The sequence below is a fragment of the Elgaria multicarinata genome, chromosome 4 (genome assembly GCF_023053635.1).
Source record: "Elgaria multicarinata webbii isolate HBS135686 ecotype San Diego chromosome 4, rElgMul1.1.pri, whole genome shotgun sequence".
In the NCBI taxonomy this organism is placed as follows: Eukaryota; Metazoa; Chordata; class Lepidosauria; order Squamata; family Anguidae; genus Elgaria; species Elgaria multicarinata.
The window spans coordinates 123,258,868-123,278,333 of NC_086174.1; the positions used below are offsets into that span (position 1 = coordinate 123,258,868).

General features: G+C 41.9%; 1 protein-coding gene across 1 annotated transcript in view; it reads left to right on the plus strand.

Annotated features, from left to right (window-relative positions):
• The first annotated feature begins 256 nt into the window (after window positions 1–256).
• Window positions 257–19,466, plus strand: part of TPO (thyroid peroxidase) — a 102,960-nt gene continuing 83,750 nt past the window's right edge. Inside the window, exons 1-7 of the mRNA XM_063125479.1 lie at window positions 257–272; window positions 3,007–3,066; window positions 4,745–4,831; window positions 9,426–9,492; window positions 11,845–12,014; window positions 12,899–13,031; window positions 16,450–16,579. Of these exons, the coding sequence (XP_062981549.1) occupies window positions 257–272; window positions 3,007–3,066; window positions 4,745–4,831; window positions 9,426–9,492; window positions 11,845–12,014; window positions 12,899–13,031; window positions 16,450–16,579 (663 nt within the window). The remainder of the gene's footprint in view (window positions 273–3,006; window positions 3,067–4,744; window positions 4,832–9,425; window positions 9,493–11,844; window positions 12,015–12,898; window positions 13,032–16,449; window positions 16,580–19,466) is intronic.

Genomic DNA, 19,466 nt, shown 5'->3' on the forward strand with positions numbered 1-19,466 from the left:
AACAGTAATGTGGCAGGATCTTTTTGTGTGCTGATATTTGTAGAAGTCATAAGACTTCTAAGTGAGCACCTAGGATCTAGGCAGGATCTACACTGCAGCTTTAAAATGGTTTATAACAGTAGTGACAACTGTTGGGTCCCAGGACATACTCCACATCCAGTTTTCAAAACATTTTCAAAGTGTCATAACCAGCGTAGTGTAGATCTGGCCCTAGTTCACTTTTTTCACAGGTATCCTTTCCAGAGAGAAAGTGGCCATGGCTTGTGGTCAACGTAAGCTTGATTTTCCATATAAACCAGATATGGTTACGTTTCCTCAGGATTACTTAAAAAGAGGTGCACCTGGCGGTCACGTCAAATCTCCCTTCTTGGATTCTGTTTGAACTAATAAGCACACTTCAGCTCTTGGCACTGAAGAAGTGGTTGAGGCTCTAAGTAAACAAAAATCTTGACTCGGAGGAAATGCTCTTTTGCTTAATGCTTAATGGTTTGATGAAGCTTTGTGCAGCATGAAGGTTTTTTGTTCTTTTAAAGCTTTTCAACATATTTCAGCCCCCACTCAAACACATGTGCACACACAGAGCTCATTTCACAGTGCATATAGCCTACTTGCTCATGTGAAGTTAAATCCTTTTATTTAATGAGTTAGTGAAATGAAAGTGCTTTCCCTATTTTGATCAAATGAAGGAAAGCAGAAGAAGCTTATATATATATATATATATATATATATATATATATATTGTTCACGCCATCTGGGATTGGGCTGAGGAGCATGAACACATATACCTATCTGAAATGTGGTTCTGTGCATTGTATAAAACTGCCGTTACCCTCTATTTATTGCATTCTGAGTTCTTTTTGAATTTGGAGATGATCCCTAGAACCATTGTGTTCAGGGGCATAGGAGTTGTTCCCCAAAACCACTCCATTAGTTTGTATTTTGATTCTGTGTTGTTTTCTGTGAAAAATAAATGTTTATTCCCTTTAAGTACTTTGATTTGTAGATGATCCCTAAACTCCTCCAATGATTTCCTATGGCCATTGGGAATGAAGCAATACATTTCAATGGCCATTCAGTGCTCTTCCTTTTAGTACGTCCCAGTTATGTTTCCTTCCCCCACATATTTACTTGACGTTTGTGCCCTATGCCAGGCCCTTTGAGGGGCTATGAATTGCCCTGGGCCTTGCTCATGGTGTGGGAGGGGCCATATCAACATTGACAAACAGCGTTAACTTTCCATGTTTGAAATAAGCACTTCCTTTTCCTTCCAAGACAGGAAGGCTTCTCAGCAGGGCCAGTGTCAAGGGTCAGCACAGTCGACTGTGAGGCCCACAGTGGGGGTGGGGCAGAAGGTCAACTGTTCAGCCAAGATGCTTCACCAATCTTCCATTTCTAGATGAAAGAAGTAGCTGGCAGCTGTGTAGCACAACAGAGTCACTCCATGGTTCTGGAAATGGGAGTTTGGACCAGAGAACCCTGTGATACAGAGAGGCCTCTTCATTTCCTCCTGGGAGGAGGACATTGTTTCACACTCCTTTTCATTCCATTGATGCAAATGGGACTAAAAGGAGTATGAAGGCTTCAATGCTCTGCTGAAGGCCAAGGTCAAGGGTAGGCATAGTTGGGCACCTGCTGAGGGCCCACTGAAAAGGGGCCCCTGGAGTTGTTTCTCCTCTGCACTATTTCAACTTGCTTGTTCATTTGCCTCTCCTCTGGCTTAGATAATGGTGGTGGCGGCGAGGAAGAACAGTACATGCCGCTACCTACCTGCTCACTGGCTCTCTGCTTGTCAAGCAAGCAGGTCATAGATATGATGAGAAGGAGGAGGAGCAATAGCAGTTTGCAACAATGCTGTTGAAGAGATAGACTCACTGAGGGAGGGCGTTCATTGAGGGTATCATGCCCAAGGGTCATCAAAAACTTGATGGTGGCACTCTGTCCCTGTTAAGTGTGCCTCCTGTTGCAAGTGTCATTTGCAACTATTTAATAATCTGCTAGACTAGCCTACTAGCAAGGCGGAGCCAAAGAAGTTTTGGGTGCTTTCACCCGGGCTTCTTTTTTATAAAAAAAAAGAAAGGAAAAGGTTAAGTTCTTGTGTTAGCATTTGTGTGTGCCTTTTGCAACTAACTAAATTCTGCTTTTTCCTTCATTTTGTGGACTTAGTGGGTTGTATCCAAAATTAGTGTAACTTAAGTTCCTGTCATTTCAGTAGGTCTATTCTAAACAGGGGTAGGACTAACATTGGATACAAACCATTACTGCAATATACTTGAAGTAAAGATATATACCATGTGCCAAAACTACTATACTAGTCTCTACATCTTGTCCAAGTTCAATGGAAGAAAATATGTATACAACCACTGTGTCTTCTTTCATATTAATTACAAACAAATTATTTTACCTTAAATACAAGGTTAAATACAGAGTGATGCAAAGAAAAACCACCCAAACCTTCAAAGAATCAATATTAATCAATATATATCTGGTATGATTTTTCTGTGGTGAGGAGAGAGGCTAGATTGCTTTCAGTTTAAAACTTGGACGAAAAATTTGTAGCATTGGTAGCTTCAGCATTCTGAGCAGGAACAAAGTTGACCATGCAATAGTTTCATAATGAAGAGCTGGAGATTTCGTTCTGGTATATGTACCGATCTAGTTCCCCACATACTCAATGTATGTTAATGTGATTTTTCTATATTATCCATTTTTAACTTACTTAACATTTATTTTAGCTTATCTTTTTGTTTGTTTTTATTATGTCGAATTGTGATGGCTTATCTCTTTTAGCAATAAAGATTTCATTACTAAATATATCAATAGTAGAAGGGCAGAATAGAAACATTAGCAGAACACAAACCACAGAGATGAAGTGCTATATTATATGTATGAAAAATGTGTGGGTCAAAAGCAGCGTTTCAAATCACTTTGAATGGGCATTCATGCATAGAGCCAGTTTATACTGAAGCCTGGAGTCTTGGAAGGCACTTCAGCATTGTGGTTCAGCAGAGTTAGTGTCAGTGATAAACAACAGAATTGCAGAAGAAAACCTCAACAGGAAAATAAAAGGTCAGATTATTAAATGTTTGCTTTCCATTTCTGGGAGAAAGTCCATGTTTTAAACTCGTAAACTATAACATGAAAGGCTGTTGCCTTGTATGTTTTCTATAGGAACTTTATGAAGGGATGTTCAAATCTGATTAATGGTTTTTATGTTAGCAATAAATTAAGACTAATGGTACTATTTCTACAATTAAATATGCGTATAGGATTTTTCAGCAGTGGAATGTAAGAGTAAAACCAAACTCTAAAGTACGGTAGAGGACTTTCTCTATTCCTGATAACTATAGGCTTGTTGAGTAGCTGGATATGTGGGTGCCACTGAAAAGCACTGCATTTCTGATGATCTGAGAGTTCTGCCTGTGTTATCATATCTCTGACAGCCTATTCATACATACAGTAAGTCACCATTTGATGTTGTAGTCATCAAGTGGTGGAAAGGGATGTGTGAACTAGCCTTTTGCTGTGCTCCAGAGGCATGCTCAGCAGTAAAATATGTTGACATGGATCTTTATTTATTATGACTGTAATCCACAACCTACTTGCTCTAGACCAGGGGTGGGCAGAAGGTACATCTTGATCTACTAGTTGATCTCTGGATGATTTGAAGTAGTTTTCTGACTCCAACTATCTAAAACAACAAGAAAATGACTGATGTCCAGCTGGAATCTGGCTTCTTGTAACTTGAGACCTCTCTCGCTCTCGCTCTCGCTCTCGCTCTGTGTGTGTGTGTGTGTGTGTGTGCGTGCGTGCGTGCGTGTGTGTGTGTGTGTGAAAGGACTGTGAACTCAGTTCTGATACTGAAAATAAATTCTTGGTCTGAGCCATGTCTTCAGAGGTACCTGTTCCTTCATTCTAATCTGTGTATGTCTGCCCCGAGCCACTGCTTATAGTGTTATACTGTCTACAATATCTGAAGTGCTAAGTGTTGTGCTACACAGCTGCCTTTCAAGTATTTGAAGTAAAACCTGTGATACTTCTGCTGCGTTGCACTGCCACTGCTCAGAATGTGGCTTTTTGAACTTTCGCTTGTACAAACTGAAGGACAGTGGCTGAGAGATTGAGGTTTGAGCAAAGTCATTCTCAATAAAGATCACACCTGCTCCAGGCCCCATAACTCTTCTAGATGGACCTGCAAAACAGACTACAGGGGTGGGGAGGCACCAAACATACTCCTCGCCCAGGGCGCTATTAAATAACCCACAACAAGCCACAGTTTGTCATTAGAACTCTTGTCATTGAGTTTGATGTGATTCTTTCAGCACTGGAATTTAGTGGCATTGAAATGTTCAAGAGATTTCAAAGCATATCAAGCACAATGAAGTAACAATTCGAAGTAATGACTTTTTAAAAGTTTCCTTTCAAAATAGGACACATCTTACTTGCAATATAGCTTATTTTTTAAATTCCTTTGTTATATGAGTGCCCCATGTGCTAGCTTTGCTATGTTAATGAAATTCTATGTAAAAAAAAATCTGTTTATCTTGATTTCTTTTTATCTGAGTTTTTCCAGAAATTGAAAAGAGAATGTTAAACTTTCTTATTTTAATATGTAAAGAGACTGAGAAAGAGGATCGCATTTTACACAGCGAGAAAACAATTTACATGCGTATGTGTGCTGCTTTTCTAAACTGTAATCCTAACATTCATTCACTGTAGTGTTTTTTTATTATTTTTCAGATGAAAGTATTCATTTTCTTCATAATTTCAATAACAATGGCCAGCATGGCTGTTTTCCTTGCTTTTGTTCAGGAGGGCAGCAACGGCTTATTCAGTAAGTAAAAAAGAAAATACTCTACTTTGCAATTCTGGCTGGGCAGCGGAAGTACCATGACGTAGGTATGGGCTGGCATGGTTGCAAAAAAACCCATCTCTTTTTCAAGAGAAGGAGGCTCTTTTGCTTTACTGAGAATTTTTATAGCGATTTATTTGCAACTCTTGGGTGGGAATTGTGATTTGCTTTTCAGTACATATAACTTTTAAAAGATGTGAGCTCTTAATGGTTGCCTCTTGTCACATACAGTACTTAGAATACAGACTTTATTTTTTACGGCCATCTTTTACAAAGAGGTTCATCAGATGAGTGTTTTATCGCACTCTCGCTCCTGCCCACTTATGGGTCTGCGCGCTTCCTTTAGATGATGGCATCTGCCGCCCACGTGCCTCTCACTCCTTCCCCTCGTTCCATTGCAAAATAACACTTTTTAATCTGATTTTGTTTTTTAAAAATGGGATGTGCCGCGATCTCCTGCTGTGTGCAGAAAAAGCGGTGTGATAAAAACAGCCTCTGAATAGGCCATGTGGTCTTTGTTTACTTCCTCTTTCTCTCCGGGAAGAAAGAGGAAGTGCGGAGAAGCAATGGGAAGGAAATGTGATTTCTCCCCCTGTGTGATGACATTCAAAGTCTAAACTTAGGGTACTAATCCAAATTGTAAACCAGTGTTGCCCACTAACTAGAGAAGTTACAGTCTTAGGAAGAAGTAGATGTTTTGGAAAACCAAGGGCTACTGCAGAAAATGGTATTCCTGTCTCTAGATTTCCCTTTGTCACCAGTAATGTCTGGCACAACACACCATGCAATGTGATGTAATCATTCTGTAAGTTTCCCAGCCTTTCATAATTTCATTAACTGCTGCTGGTGGGGATTGATTATATACAATATCCTACAATTCCCATCAGCCCTAGCCTAGGGTGGCAATGTGTGGCTCTCCAGATATTTTGGCCTACAACCCCCATCACCCCAGCCATCATAACCAATGGTGAAGCATGATGAAAAGTTGTAGGTCAAAACATCTGAAGTCCCACAAGTTGCTAGAATGACCATGCTGAACAAGATTCCTGTTGTGTAAAACCAGTTTAGATTCACTTGAGTAGGTTAACTACACCTAGTTTTGTTATGGATTGCATTTTGGTGATAATATCATGGAGAGAAAGAAGAAGAGGCATCTCATTTCCTGACACAATCCTCAAAAGTGAGCTTTTGTGCCATATGGCCCAAACGAGGAAAAACTCTATATGCTGTTTTATCTGCCATGGTTGCAGTGTACCACAATTTTGTTACTGTTTTGCTATTCCAAGTGATATCAGGTTACTCTCTGGTTCTGTGTTGATGCTATTTTTCTACATGTAGGAAAAACAAAAGATGGGATTATCGAGGAAGCAGATTCCATAGTTGATGAGGAAACAAACAAAATACAAGAAAGGTAAAAAAGAAAAAGAAAAAAAGACTGGGGCAACCACAAGGGCAGTTGCTTGGCCGCATCTACCATTAGGCAGAGTGAGGTGGCCACCTCAGTGTGTGGATGCTGAGGGATGGCAAGCAGCAGAGACAGGGATGTGTGTGCCACATGGTCAGCCCTGGACCCCCTGAACTACCCTGCTGCCCTCAGTTACACTGGAGTACCTGAGTACTGATCACCACTGTGTAGAAGTAAGATTCAACTGCCGGTCAGGTTGGCTTCTGTACGTGGAATAAAGATGGGGTGGGGAAGAGTGCCATCTTGTCCTTTGCCTAAGGCAGCCAAATCTCAACTTCCTGCCCCGCCCCAGTGCATGCATACAGAACTCACGAAGGTGTGTGCATACAGGACTCCCCTGCCTGCATTCACTTTGCTGGTGCATCTCAGCAAGAGAGGCTCTGAATATAAAGGTGAGTGAAGGGGCCTACTTGAACTCCATCTACACGTCATGGGGATTAGGGCGGGAGAACGAAAGGAAAAGCTCTGCACTGATTAGAGCACGTTGCAGATCACACAGGCTCAGAAATCATGGGGGTAATAGAAAATGAGCAGCTTGATGGTTGGCATCTAAGCACATTGTTAAAAATATCTTGTGTTAGTACTGTAGCACGTCTTTCAACTAACCCTTTCAACTTTATGAGACAAAGCAAGACACAAACTTTATTACATGCATAACTTTCAACAAACCATTACATTAGACCACAATAGTTAATTCACAGTGCTATCCTATAATGTCTCCTCAAAAGTCAGCCCCTTGATGTTCAAAGGGGCTTACTGTCAGATGTCTATAGGACTGTAGCCTTCTTTAAGCTGTGTATTTGCACACTCAGGCTTGTGTCTGTATGTCTGTAAGCTTAGTATTACATTTGCATAGAGTATGTGTATAGAGTAAGTTTTACATAGAGTTTTACATAGAGTAAAACTTAACCGTAACAAACCTTGCACTCAGCATTCATGGTGTTAGAGATCACAAGGAGAGAAGCTCAAGCAATGTGAGAAATGGAGGTGAAGAGAAGAGAGAGAGAAGAAAGGATAACCGAGATGGCTACCACCATCAGTAGCCATATATCCCAGAAAGTACAAGTACCTGCCCCATCCATCCCATTTTAAAGATTGTCCCATAGGGCTCCGTCACACCAGCATTTTATCACACTCTCGCCATGCCTGGTTTGAGGTTTTGCAATGTCATTACTGACTGCACTCATCTTGCCTCTTCCCCTCCCTTTTCCATCTTATTTTGGAGCGGGGAAAGTCTGGTTTATTTCCTCCATGCAGGATTAAAGCGCCCTTCTGTATATTGCCATCCTTGTGCTTTTTCTTTTGTTGGGGTCGTGTGCTTTGAATGTGTGCTTGCTGATGAAAGAGGAGAGTGAGGCGGTTCTCCTCCTCCAGCACACTGTGCCCAACAAACTGAGCTGATCGAATGGCCTTTCGCTGCTCCAAAATGCTTACAGCTCCCTCATTTTTAAAGAAAAAGAGTTGACACTTGGCAGCATGATAGCTCTTAAGCAGGGGTTTGGGCGTGCACAGTTTGAAGCTGATCAATTGATTTTAAAGGAATTTTTAAAGTTTTTCTCTCTCAAACCATCCGTCCTCCCCATAAACACACACATACACCTGATTCTCCATTAATCCACCCCTGTGCATTTATAGGGGGAGGTTTTATTCTTTACTTTGCTGATGGGTATATCCCATTAATGAACTCTTTATTTTGGATTGCTGGATCCAGAACCAAAGACACAGAACAATTCTCAGGTACAGAGGAAAAAGAAAAAGAAAAGGCTCTCGTTAAAGCCAATTTGGCAAGCAACCATATCGCATATTCCTGCACCTTCAGCCCTACCCCTCTGCATCAGCAAAGTAAAGGATAAAAGCTCCCTCCATAAATGCAGAGCTGTGTTGGACAATAATATGGTTTTATTTCTTTTCTTTTTGATGTAGGGGGAGGTGAGAGCTCTCTCTTGCTCTCTCTCTCTCTCTCTCTCTCTCGCTCGCTGTCTTTCTCTCTGCTTGTCTGTGTGTGTCTTTATGGGGAGGAGGAATAGTTTGAGAGAGAAAAACTTTTAAAAATCCTTTAAAAAGTACAACTTAAATTATGAAAATTTGACCCCATTGGTTTTATCCTTCCCATCAAACACTGAAGAGAAGGTCATTTGGATCAGAGATGAAACTGTCTTCACACATGTCTTCTTTGGCATCAAGTGCATCACACGTTTGATAATGTTTTGTAAGCAACTTTATTCACCTTTCAGATTTCATTGGCTTTGCAGTATATTACACAAATCATCACCAGAGAGTATTCTCCAAATTCTTGGCAACATTTGGGGAGACTTAAACAGATTTTCTTTAATGCATGTCCTTTAATGCATGTCGTTTTCTAAAGTTTGAGAATCCTTGATTTGAAGCATCCATGGTATATCGGAACCCTGAATTTAGGCAGTATGAAATGCTGAGGAGGGGTGGGGTGGGGCTAGGAAGGTATTATTTCAGATTTGAGCACTCATAGCACGGTGAAGACTCAAATGTTTAGCTCACAAATAATTGAAGAAAGCAGCAACCACAATACAAATGAGTTTCAGCTCTGCCCTTGAGAATGAAAAAGCACTCCTGGATTGAAGAGGCAGTTTCTCATTCCCATTTCAGATTGGGAAACTCTTAATCAACCCGTATACAGTATTTCAGGGTTATGTTTGCTGATTTTATGAAGTAAGTTTTGGAAGTACTTGCACTGAGTGAACAAAACTAGATTTCATTTGTGACCTCAATTTGAACTTGAATGATGATTCTAACGGGCAAATATATTTCTTTTGTAGCATTTCTTCCACAACTATTGCATTATTTTTAACCCCTTTTTAACACATCCAATTGCAGTGTCTGTTTTACAGGAGAACACTGTATATATTTTCTACAATTGTCATTAATTTTGCTAACCAGTATTTACAGGCTCCAACATCCTTGAGAAATATTCTGTTTCAATGTATGAAGTCTAGTGCATATGATACCTAAATGGGAAAGCTCTCAGACCTAATTGAAGGTCTGTGAACAGACCTTGGTTTTATACAAATAAAACAGCTGGTTTTTTTTTTAAACAAAAACAAAAAATTGAAGATTGCCTGATTCTTTCTTTAGATGTAGAATTGGTTCCAAAAGTGTATTTCTCTCTTGGATCCAATGGATCTTCTGTGAAAAGAAGTGGGTGAGTGATGCCCCATGCAATACCATACTGTTTTGGGGAACCAATGCCCTCTGCAATACCATAATGTTTGGGGGTGGGGAATCCCAAACGTCAGCATGGACTGCATGGGGCTACAAGAGGAAGGGAGGTGAGACCCATGGCATTCTGTATCCAACCCAGTGTCTCCATTTAAGGTTAGTGTGACTGTGACTGTCCTACTGAAGTCAGTGAAACAAGTGAAACTTCATCCCCAGTCCTGGTAGAGAGAGAGACCTTTGCTAGATCAGGCTATATCCCAGGCTGATACCCGGGATCGGCCCTGTGCGTCCAGATGACACACAGGGGATCCCGGGCTCAGGGAGGGATCAACCCTCCCTGGCACCAGGATATAGACTTCCCCTTCTAGCCTAATTTTTCCCACAGTCTCGGGCCCGAGACCGTGAGCGTGTAGCCCAGTGGTTCCCAAAGGGGGCGATACTGCCACCTTGGGGGCAGTGGGATTACATAGGAGGGCGCTAAGAAGCAAAGGGGCAGCAGGGGGCGCTCGAGGTGGTCTTTCCCAAGAAGCGCCTCTCCAGAAGGTCTTAAAACCCAGGGGCATTTTTATGGGAGAAGGTAGTTTGGTCCCAAGACATATAGGGGAAGAATCCACACATGTATTAATACCGTTTAAGAGTCATTTTAATGGTGAATTGAAATGTTTCAAAAGCACCAAAACGCTAATGAAGAGACATACCCTGCTTGGTGTGCCCCGCCATGCCGGTGGCAAAACAAAGGTGTTCACTCTCTTTTTCCTCCCTCCCTTGGCAAGCCTGCAGCTGGTGCTTCGGATTTTGAATAAATATTCAATTAATTGTTACTGTTTTGAATTTTATTGTAATTATCTTCCTTAATGGGTCGTTGAAAACCGCTATTCTGAATAATGATTTTTATAATGTAGGGTAGGGTGCACTGGGCATGAGTTTGTGGAACCAAGGGGGCGGTTACCTGAAAAAGTTTGGGAACCACTGGTGTAGACCGTTCCGCGGCTTTTCCTGGCTCCGCGCAATTAGTCATGCGTAGCCAGGAGCACTGCGCCCATCGGGGGCAAGGTAGGGGGAGCGGGGAAATGAATTTAATTTTTTTTAAAAAAAACTGACCTGACTGCACGAGCATTCGTGCGCATTGCCCCTTTAACCATGAAAAAAATGGTGGACACGACGGGTCTTTCCTTTGGCTCGTCGCATCTGATGTCTAGACTAGGGCAACAGCCTGTGATAGTTGTATCACGGGCTCTCCCCTCCTCCGTCGTGAATTTTAAGGTAGGTCTAGCAAAGGCCTGAGTTAGATGGGCTCTGAGGCCTACCTAATTTTAAAAAAGCTCATACAGTGGATGAAGAGGCAAAACAAAAGCAAAAAATAAAACAAACAACTCTCTGTTCCTCCTGCCACCCTGCTGGCAAGAGGGCTTTGAACAGATGGAGGGCTCCAAGATAAGAGCCTTCTGTTATTTGGGCCAGACACTCATAGAACTGCTCTCCTAGGCTGGTTCTACACCTGCCTTTTTTTTTCCAGCGATCATCCTGGGATCATCCTTGTGCATGCAAATGACACACAGGGGATCCCGGGAGCAGGCGGGGATGATCCTGAGATAATCGTTATTATTATTATTATTATTATTATTTATTTATTTATATAGCACCATCAATGTACATGGTGCTGTACAGAGTAAAACAGTAAATAGCAAGACCCTGCCGCATAGGCTAGAAAGGACCCACGTCTCATTACTTTTAGTGAGACCTAGTGATGACTAATTTCAGTTGGATCGGAGCCAATTTCAGTTGGATCAGAGCCAATACATATAGTTCATACAAGTAGTTTAATGAAAAGTATATCACGTTTCCCCCCATTCTCATAGTACTAAATAGTGTACTTGTGAAATACCAGTGCAACTTCCATAAAGGTCAAATAATTCTACAGCATCTTCTCTAGGTCTTTCCACTTCAAATATGTTCACCCGCTCTAATGCTAGTATAATTTTGTATCCCAGTGAAGAAACAAAAAAGGAACCATATGGTATTCAAAGAAGTGGAAAATCCATTTATATGCTCCAAAGAAAAAATGATTATATCAGAATATTAATAAATATCACCATCAGTTACTCTACAGCCAGCATGACTGGAAGAAATTATATAGGGGGGGCACATATTACTCCTTGAAATAATATGTCTCCCCCGCCCCTCTACAGGGAACATAACATTACTTGTCCAAGCAAAGAAAATAGGTGGTCTCCATGTCTTGCCTTTTACCAATGCAAATCCTAAACACTTATACAAGTGTAATTTAAGGGTGGTGGTTGTTTTTTAATCACCACTATTTCAATCTCTTTTGTAGTCTTCTCCAAAGAACTGAAACAATGGCTCCCGCACAGTTTCTGTTTTTTTCCAAAAATCCAGAAAAAGAGACTCAAGCCATCTCTCAAGCGGCTGAAAGAATGGAAGCTTCAATACAGGACCTAAAAGGAAAACTTCATCAGAAGCATAAACGATCACTGCTTCCAAGTGGTAAATAAATACACAAGCAGCTGCTGGAATAGGATCCCCTGTGGATGCTTGAGGGTTGTGCCTCTTAGATTAAAACAGTATTGACTTTATTTTATTCTTATATTGCTGAAGGTAGGTCTTAAATTCATCTCCAGACCTTAGACTCTGGGCACACACTTGAACTGTTAAAAAAAAAAAAGTTACAGATCTCTATTTTTGCTTCAAGTAAAAAAAATCCAGGTTCTCCAAATAACAAATATATCCATGTGAGTGGATCATGAACTTAACTTCCTCTCAAGAATATTTAAATAGGTTCTGCTGTTTGGTTTTAAATCGTTTATTAGAAACAAATGTGTTGTTCAGAGCTTGTCACCATAAGTACATTTTTTGACATTTTTAAAAGCAATGGCTTAAGAAATGCCTTTTATTCTGTACATTTCCAGAGAGATCTATGAAAATAGGCAAATGGCATTCAAAACAACTAAAGCTGCTCACATCAGTTATTTCTCCAGTGCAACAGCACCTAAGCTGTTCTCCACCTGTGATGCAGGAGCTGAAGGGATGGATGGATGGAGTGTGGCCTTTGATTGTTCTTATCAGCATTGTTAGAGGTAGCCAACAGCAACTGAGGTGGTGATGGTGGTAGGGAAAGTGTTACTAACCTTTGCTACAGCACTGTTGACGCTATCCTTGTTGGTGCCTCATCAGTTCCTACGTTTTTGAAATATAAATTCTGAAGTCCAATCCTACTTTGACAGGTTTGAGAAGGAAACATTCATATCCTGCAAAAGTCAAGTAGCAGGATCCAACTCCACAGCGAAGCAGATACACACTACTATAATCCATGATGTTACTCAGTACTAGTCAAATGTGAATGCGAAGAGTGACATGTTTTTAATTCCTAGATTTGTTATCCACTGATGTTCTCACTGTGATTGCCAATGTATCTGGATGCCTGCCGTACATGTTGCCACCAAAATGCCCAAACAATTGTATGACCAGTAAATATAGACACATCACCGGAGCTTGCAACAACAGGTATATCTAATAGCAACAGGTACTGTTTTTCTCCGCTTACAGTGAGAGACTCCCAATTTCAAGGCTGACCTCCTGTGTTTCTGCTTTCATCTCCTTACTTTTTATTTATTTATTTATTTATTTATTGCATTTCTATACTGCCCAATAGCCAAAGCTCTCTTGTTTGCTTCGCACTGAAACTCTCAGGATTTTCTTCTGTTGAGGATGAAGTAACACTTATATGCTCATTTGAAGAAAGTGAACCTTCTTGGGGTAGACATGCTATTAAAGGGGAAATGTTTGGAATTTTGGAAACTAGGGAAGCATGCTCTTCTGCACACCTACTAGATATGCAGCTTCATTTAAGCTGGTTGGATAACATCCTTCCCCAGCAAGAAAAATAATAGAAACAAAATAGTGCTCTACAGTGGTTACGGAGTGTTAAATGGGTAAAATTTAACTTTATATTTAGCCCATTTAGCACTGCTGAGTTGCAAACAAGCAGTTAAAATAAAGTCACCCCTCCCAGTGTGGCCCGCAAGGGGGATCTGGGGGTCAAAATGACCCCTAGACCTTCTGCACTTGGCCACCCATGGCTAAGGAACCTGAGGCCCTCCAGACGTTGTTGGACTACAATGCCCACTATGGACTATGCTGGCTTGGGCTGATCAGAGTTGAAGTTCAAGAACATCTGGAGGGGCACAGGTTCCCCACTCCTGATTTAAACCCAGAAACAAGTTCGCAAGGTCCCAGTAAGTGCCTCTTGTTGCATCTAGGTAGAACCTAGTGCTTTGCTATTCATATATAGCCCAACATACTGTACATTTATATTCAGTTGTACATTTACATTAGGGCTATAAACTAGAGTCCTACATGCACACAGGTGCCCCTTTGTCTGATGGCAGCCTATGTCACCAGATTGCATCATACACACCAGTCCAGAGATTTCTGATGAACACAGAAATCTTGCAATACTGTGTTGTTAGATGTGTGGGTTCTCCATTTCTTTCAATAGAGAAAGCAAATCCCCATGGATCAGGTACTGCTGCTCTGTTTACACTGTGATATTAAGAGGGAAGCCTTTTAAAAAAAAGGAGAGAAATAAAGAAATCTACTGAAAGGCTTCCTCCCTTAGTAACATTCCAGTGATCTGCTAAAATATTAAAGCAATCAGGAAGAAAATCACTGGTTAAGCTGTTAAATTAACATATCATTACTTTTAATTGAGCGAAATAGCACTATGTGCAGTATTTTATACCATTTCAATAAAGACGAATCAACTGTAACTAATTTGAATGCTTTATTAAGGCGTATGTCAACCTTCAAGTGTGAATTATCGCAGTTAATTAAATGTATTACTGTCTCACATTGCTTTGCAAATTGAGCCCTTCGGTGTACTGAAGATCAATGAAGTATTAATAAAATAATTGTTCCCTATTTAGTGTCCCTCCCAGAAATGTAAGTGTATGACCAGTGCTGGTGCATGCTCCCCTGCCACCTGAGGTGGGAGAGCACATGTGTGCCTGTGCCACTGCTGCGTATTCCCCAACTGTACCTCACCTACTTACTGTTGCACTGTGTTGCTATTGCTTCTATCACCTGCCCACTGGAGAGCCCTGTTGGCCAGAGAAAGCGGCTGGCATGGCTTTTCAGATGGCTGTCCAGGCCCAAATGCCTTGCTCTGAGGGGGTCCTTCCACAGAGCCAGGCATTGTGGGAGAGGTGTACCAGGAGATCGCCTGCAGTACAGGCAATCTCCCGAGTCTACTCTGCAAAGGACTAATATCGGATACTACCCTCAGAAAGGTTTACTTGGGGACTTTGTTCTCCCCATTCAGGCACTGACCAGGCCCACACCTCTTTTATTTCACCAGTGCTGTATGATTAGATGCTCCTTCCATGTGAGGCTCTGAGCAGAAGAAACAGGAACATAGTGACCAAGATGTGAGTGAGAAGTCAAGAGAAGAATAAGGATAGGCCAATGGCTGATTTGCTCTTATCTGGCTCCCTCTCTCTTCTCACCATTCAGTTGATAGTGTCTGATGGTGAATCAGTTACCTAGGGAGGTTGTGGGCTCTCCCACACTAGAGGCATTCAAGAGGCAGCTGGACAACCATCTGTCAGGGATGCTTTAGGGTGGATTCCTGCATTGAGCAGGGGGTTGGACTCGATGGCCTTGTAGGCCCCTTCCAACTCTGCTATTCTATGATTCCCCTCTGGGACATGACTCCCTTGCTACTTGCAGCTGGAGCAAAAGTAGGCCCCACACTGACCTGAGTTGATGGATATGCATAGGTGTGCACAAGGGGTGTGCCAAGTGTGCCCAGGCACACCCTAATGTCTCAAGCAATAAGCATCTCCTCAATCCTCACCTCACCTGCAATGGCCCTCCCACAGCCAGGCAAGCTGAATGCAGAGTAGGGCATCAGTGTCTACAGTGTTTAATAAATAAATGAATAAAAGTAATGTCCTTTATGACTGAGTATTCAATAAATGTTCACCTTTAAAAAAAATTCCTTGGGTGCACACCCTAATGAAATGTGCTACGCACGCCTATGTGGATATGGTCAGGAGAGGAGCTCAGTAGCAAGAAAGGACAAAGAGGAAGGGCTATGCCGTAGCAGACTGAAACCACGCAGTTGAGTGTGTTCCCCTACATTCTATGTGAGAGCCTTTTGACTTCTTCAACCTCTTTCCTTCCTTATGCCCAGAGACCATGTGGCTTTGGCTTAGTTTCCATTTGACCTCCAGTTTCATTCTGGATTGAATGCCACATTTCGAAAGGTTATAATAATTTGAGTATTCAAGGCAATAAGTCTGTGTGCACCAGTTGCTGGGGAACATGGGTGTGAGGGTGCTGTTGCACCATGTCCTGCTTGTTCATCCCTGGTCGACGGCTGGTTGGCCACTGTGTGAGCAGAGTGCTGGACGAGATGGATCATTGGTCTGATCCAGCATGGCTCTTCTTATGTTCTTATGAGTTGAGTTCATGTTCCAGGATCCAAAGAGCTACTTTATGAGTGCTCAAAGACTTGGCTATACCAAGCAAATATTTAATCCTCACCCGCTGCCCGTGTTAAGTAGCAGATGCTTATGCCATATTGCAAGGGATTTTTTAAAAACTCTCCTCAGCTTCAAAAGAGGTGTAGCATGCAGCATAAAAGGCTGCTGTTTTATACCCACAACTGCAAAACTCCTTTGGGCATGTGTACCTAGTTCCATGTTTCTATGAAGCCCAGCCATTGCCACCAGCAGTAAAACATCTGTCTCTTAAAAAAACGTTTAAACTTGTTCCGAATGTATCTCAAATTGAATGCAGTTTTATGTTCTTGTTTTCCAAACAATCTCAGTAATAGATTTGGATATTTGCCCACATGTCTGCTGTAGTTAGTATTTTTGAACTAATTATGTTAAAATGTTGTTTTTTTAAAATGACATAGGGAACATCCTAGATGGGGAGCTTCCAATACAGCTCTGGCTAGATGGCTTCCTCCAATTTACGAAGATGGACTAAGTCAGCCCAAAGGATGGAATCAGGGTTTCCTACACAATGGATTTCCATTGCCATCAGTCAGTACAATGTGACGCCATTGAAAACATTTATTTAGCTATTTAATAGATTTGTATACCATGTTTCAACAAAAGTTTCTATGCATATAAGAATTATAATGAACCATAACAGCAAAAGGTAAAATTTGGTAATCCAGCAGGAATTAAACAGCAATTATAAAAGAGATAAAGGAACATAGAAAGCTGACTTATATTGACTGAGACCACGACCAAGGTCCATCTAATCCAGTATTGTCGACCCACAATCGGTAACGTCTCTTTAGGCAGGATTCTTTCCTAGTTCTACCTGAAGAAGCTGGGGATTGAACGTGCAACCTTCTGCATGCAAAGCATGAGCTCTACCACTGAGCTACAGCCCAATCAGAGAGAACAGATAAGTCTTCAGCTGATACTATATATTTATAAAAATAACAAAGCGGGCATCTGGGCAGGTCGACAGTTTTATAAACGGGGTGCTGAGAACACCCTTTCCCTACTTGCTACCATCTTCACCTCAGGGGGGCATTTGGAAAAGAGCATTAGCAGGCCTTAAGGCAGGAATGAACAACCCATGGGGTGCATGTGGCTCCTGTATCCTTTTTGTATCCCTCACTACCGCCCAGTGGCTGCTGCTGCCCTATCAAATTGCCACTGAATTTTTCAGAAGTGTGCAGCAGCAGTGAGGGGGGGGGGGGAAGCAGAATTTTTTGCTTTAAACAGCTGCAGGCAACATGTGACCCATGGTTCACATGCACCTCTGCTGCTCCCTCTCCCACCCCACAAGTTGTACAAAAGTAAATTTGGGGGAGAAGGCATCAAGAGAGGCTACAGAGCAGGTAAAGGGTGAGAAATAGTTTGTTTGCACATAATTTTGACCCTTTTATTGCTCCATAGCAGCTATGGAGCCCAAAAGGATGAAAATTAGCTTGTGAACAAACTAATTTTGACCTTTTCAGCACTCCATAGCCACTTAGGATGCCATTTTTTAAAAAAAAAAAAAAAAAGCAGTGCCATGGGTGGGGAAGGTGTAGCCTGTGGGCAGGGCCCTGAGGGGCAAAAGTGGAAAACTGTGAAGAACATGAGTTTGCATTAAAACAAGGTGCACATTCCCCTCATGCCTTATTAACAAATGAAAAATCCTTTTTTTTTCCTTGCGACCGAATTGCTGTCAAATTCGGTGGCAATTCGGTGGCAGCAATTGTGGTGGTGGCAGATCCTGGTAGGTTCTTGAGGAATGGAAATGGGCTCCCTGTGCTTCCAAAGGAGCCCATCCCTTCCTTAAGGCATGAACAGGTTGATGTGGGAGCAGGAATCCTTCAGGGAGTGGGTCCCAGATTGCATCTGCACTAATTCTTAGATTATGGAGTGGGGTCCTCTTGGAGGTGTGGAGAACATATGGCGTTTTAGGAAAGGATAGGATCCTGAAGCAAGTGGCAGCCTCCATCCCCTCTAGCCAAGGCCTGAGTGATTGGATGCCCCCTGGGAAAGAATTCTCACTTATCCACACTGGATGTCTGGGGAGTGACTGCATTGTCACTGGTCTCTCATGACTGGGGAAGAAGGAGTTGCTACTTCGTTCTTATGATGTCCCCATGGCATGGTTTAAGGAGCAGATCAGAGATATCATCTACCGTGCCTTTTCTGATGCCATGTTCTGATTAATGCTGCACTCCACAAATGCTGCTGCAGTACATTGTATATAAAATTTTATGTGGCAAAGATCTTTCACATTTGGCAGTAGAACAGAGAGGCAGATTATTTGATGTTGGCTTAAGGAATAGGAGCAGAAGTTGGAAAACAGCTTGTGAATGTAATTCAGTAAAAACACTGCCACCCAAGAGCCCCGTAATGCTTGTCTTGCTACACTGATGGAGCCTACAGCCATCATGTTTCACCACATGATTAGAGCTGCCATATGGGAGTTTTAGGTTACAATCCTATACCTACTTACCTGAGAGTAAGCTTCATTGCAATTAATGGGATTTGCTTCTGAGTAGACATGTATATCAGTGTTATATCTGACGGAACGCCTCTCCCAACATGAATATACCTGGTCATTACGTTCAACATCTAAGGTCCTCCTCCTGGTGCCTACTCCGAGAGAGGCTCAGAGTGTGGCAACAAGGGACAGGGCCTTTTCGGTGGTGGCCCCCAGACTATGGAATGATCTCCCTGACGAGGCTCGCCTGGCACCAACGCTGCTATCTTTCCAGCGCCAGGTTAAGACTTTCCTCTTTGCCCAGGCATATGGCGGCACATCCTAATTACCCACATGTTTAGTTTTTAATCGGCTTTTAATGCTTTATGTGTGTATGTTCTGTGTTTTAGAGTTTTAAATTTTGTATACTTGTTTTTACCTCAATTTTAGAATTTCTGTAAACCGCCCAGACAGCCTTGGCTATGGGAGCGGTATATAAGTGTAATAAATAAATAAATAAATAAATAAATAAATAAATAAATAAATAAGGCAGCCTTTCCCAATCTGGTGCCCTTCGGATGTTTTGGTAGGGTGACCATATGAAAAGGAGGACAGGGTTCCTGTATCTTTTAACAGTTTCATAGAAAAGGGAATTTCAGCAGGTGTCATTTGTATATATGGAGAACCTGTTGAAATTCCCTCTTCATCACCACAGTTAAAGGTGCAGGAGCTATACTACAGTGACCAGATTTAAAAGAGGGAAGGGCACCTGCAGCTTTAACTGTTGTGATGAAGAGGAAATTTCAACAGGTTCTCCATATATACAAATGACACCTGCTGAAATTCCCTTTTCAATACAACTGTTAAAGATACAGGAGCCCTGTCCTCCTTTTCATATGGTCACCCTAGCTTTGGACTTCAGCTTCCAGCATTATTAACCATAGGCCATGCTGGCTGGGGCTGATGGGAACTGAAGTCCAAAAGTATCTG